Here is a 2,674-nt window from a genome sequence, read left to right on the forward strand (position 1 = left end):
TGAGGCAATCGTTGTCTCGGACCAGGCGCGCGCTCTCGCCGTGGGGCAAGAGCCCCCCCTCCAAGTAGAGGCTGAGGAGGGCCCCGGAACTGAAGCCGAAGCGCTGGCGGATGAGACTAATGAGATCCGTGACTACCCGGCATCTGTTCAAGTCGACCAGAAGCCAGAAGTCCATGCAGAGCGGGGTGGCTGGCGGCGGGTAATCAAATCGAAGCCGAAGCCTAACAGTCTCGGAGGCTGCCATCTTGCTCGATGCTCTACGGAAGCCGAGACACGCCACAGCGCTCCCGGGAGGCGGGCCCGGGCGGCCCTCCCCCTGGAGCCGCTCGCCGTGCGCCACCTATGGGCGGCAGGTGGCTATTACAGTCTTCGTGAATGGCAACGCTGAGCGGGGTTGGTTGAATTCAGTTCAGAGGAGGCTAAGAGGACCAATTAATAAAATCCCCTTATCCTTTCCTACCGAGAGCAATGTAGAGTGTGAATTTAGGCCACTCTCCGTGTAAACTCTCCGATAAAGCAATTCTCAGCAGTTGTCTTCTAAGATCTTAGCTAGTCTACCCAAAGAATTTTTCAAAACTCCCAAATACATTTAGTTGACAAACTTTTCATCATAGATGGCGTAAAGATGTTGCTCCTAATGTATTGCAAATATTAACATTAAAAAATTAATCACTATTAAAAATGGAATTTAAATACCTTAACAGTTTAATTCCTACCACCATCCACATTAAAACATAAAAATAAGCCCTCTTATTAACCTGTAATCAGAAATTTTACATCATTCGATTCCATTCCATTCTCCTAGTTTTCATGACAAAGATATGAATTATTATTATTATTCCCATTTTGAAGATTAAAAGTTCAGAAAGATTAGGTACCTTCCCCAAGGTCGCTGGACCAGTAAAGGACCACCCATGTTAAGATGGTTCCCTATTTCTTTTCTCTGGCCAAAAGCTCAGTGCCCTCTCCCTTCCCCAGCAGGACTCTGCCACTTCACAGAGCTTCAGATAAAAACATCTGTCCATTTATGAGGGGCAGAGGGGAAGGACAGGGAGGGGAACAGGACAGGGAGAGGCCTTGTCACATGTACTTTGTTTTTCTGTTTTGTGTTTTTCATCGTGCACTTTTGAACCAGTATTCAGAAGTATAACCTGACCATCATACAGCCCCTGCATATTCTTGTTTCCTAGCTCAGTGGGTGAGTTGTTCAGTACACCCTAAGATAAACATGACCATTAGACACACACGCGAAAACATCTCTAACACTCTTTTTCTCTTCCAAAACCCCCAGTACCCTCTTTAAAATGACTGCTGTGAAGGAGGGCAGAACACAGGGTGGGGGGCAGCAGCAGTGGGGGCCAGCTGGGCTCCTGCAGCAGGTCCTCAGCCTGAAGCTCCGGCTCCATGGGCAAAGGAACACTGTGCCCCTACTCTCCTTTCTGCTCCTTCCCCGGAGATGTGCTATGGGTGGTACTATGGGCATTGGTATCCTCTCTCTTCTTTCATGTCCCCGCTGGATTACTGGCCCTCCTCACCCCTGGGCATCGCAAATATGGTAGGTTCATGTCTGTACACTTCCTGTTGATGAGCATCGTGGGACCAATTGCTGCCGGAATCCTGAGAAGTGCAGTAATTGCTGGAGTGAACCAAGCAACGGGAAAGGAAATGATACCCTGTGAAGCCCTCGCCTTGGGTACTGGACACACGTTTTGTGTAGCGGTGGTCTCCCTTTTACAGGTTTTAGCTACTCTATATACTACTCTATATACACTTATGCTATGATGTCAAACCTAAGTTTTATAGAATTCTCCAAAAGGATACAATATGGAATGCAGTGTTTTCTGAGTTCTTCAGATGGAAGCAACTTGGATGATGGAGTAGCTGAATAACAGCATCCAGCCCTTTCTTCAATTTGAAGCTGCAGGAATCAAAGATCTTTTTGGACTCCTATTGTTCTCAACCAAAACAGATAAGTTTTGTTTTGTTTTGAAATTCAATGTAAGCAGTTTTACATGTGCTTCTCTACCCAAAGCCATGTCAACAGTGCTTCTGGGTTAGCAGAATAGACTGCACTAAATCTTATTTGTTCTAAAATAAATAAATTAACTGTTGTGAAGATGATGTTAACAACACAGAATAATGCTGATGACAAATGATCAAGAGAAAATAAATAACTTTTTATTATTGTATTTTAAAAGGTGACATAAAACACTAGAGAAAAAAGAAATATCCCAGATGTCAACAATGGTTATGTAGGATCTAACATTTTTTTCTCAACTTTCCAAAATGTCCATAATATACGTAACTTCATAAGAAAAATAATTTTTAAAAATCTCTGAAAATGGAATCCCACAGTTTTCGAGGACCAGCGGGTCGAAGCTTCAACTGATTTGGGGCAGACGCAGCAGTTTTTGAAATGCCAGGACTTTTGTTGGGGAAAGAAGAGATGGGCAGAGCGGGAAGGACGGTCTTCATGGGTATTTTTCTGTAGCGTCTCAGTTCTGCCGCACAACTGAAGCCAAATGCATTAAGCGCCTCTTCCTCTCCGCTCTGTCCCCCAAAACCGCAAAGAACCATGTGGAGGGGCCAACAGAACATGCCACCCAGAACCGTGGCAGGGGTTGTCCCGTCCGGCAGAGGGCGCCCCGAACACTGCCAGTCGCCTCACCGCTCA

General features: G+C 45.7%; 1 protein-coding gene across 3 annotated transcripts in view; it reads right to left on the reverse strand.

Moving 5' to 3' along the window:
• Positions 1 to 291, reverse strand: part of COIL (coilin) — a 16,931-nt gene extending 16,640 nt beyond the window's left edge. Inside the window, exon 1 of one of the 3 annotated variants that reach the window (XM_006758673.2) lies at positions 2 to 288. In XM_006758673.2, coding sequence (XP_006758736.1) covers positions 2 to 244 — 243 coding nt within the window. In that variant the 5' untranslated portion in view covers positions 245 to 288. Of the gene's footprint in view, position 1 lies in introns of all 3 variants that reach the window. The other 2 variants (XM_015560614.1, XM_006758674.2) reach the window with 2 other exon arrangements.
• Between the last annotated feature and the right edge of the window lie 2,383 nt (positions 292 to 2,674).

The sequence above is a fragment of the Myotis davidii genome, unplaced genomic scaffold (genome assembly GCF_000327345.1).
Source record: "Myotis davidii unplaced genomic scaffold, ASM32734v1 scaffold595, whole genome shotgun sequence".
Lineage (NCBI taxonomy): Eukaryota > Metazoa > Chordata > Mammalia > Chiroptera > Vespertilionidae > Myotis > Myotis davidii.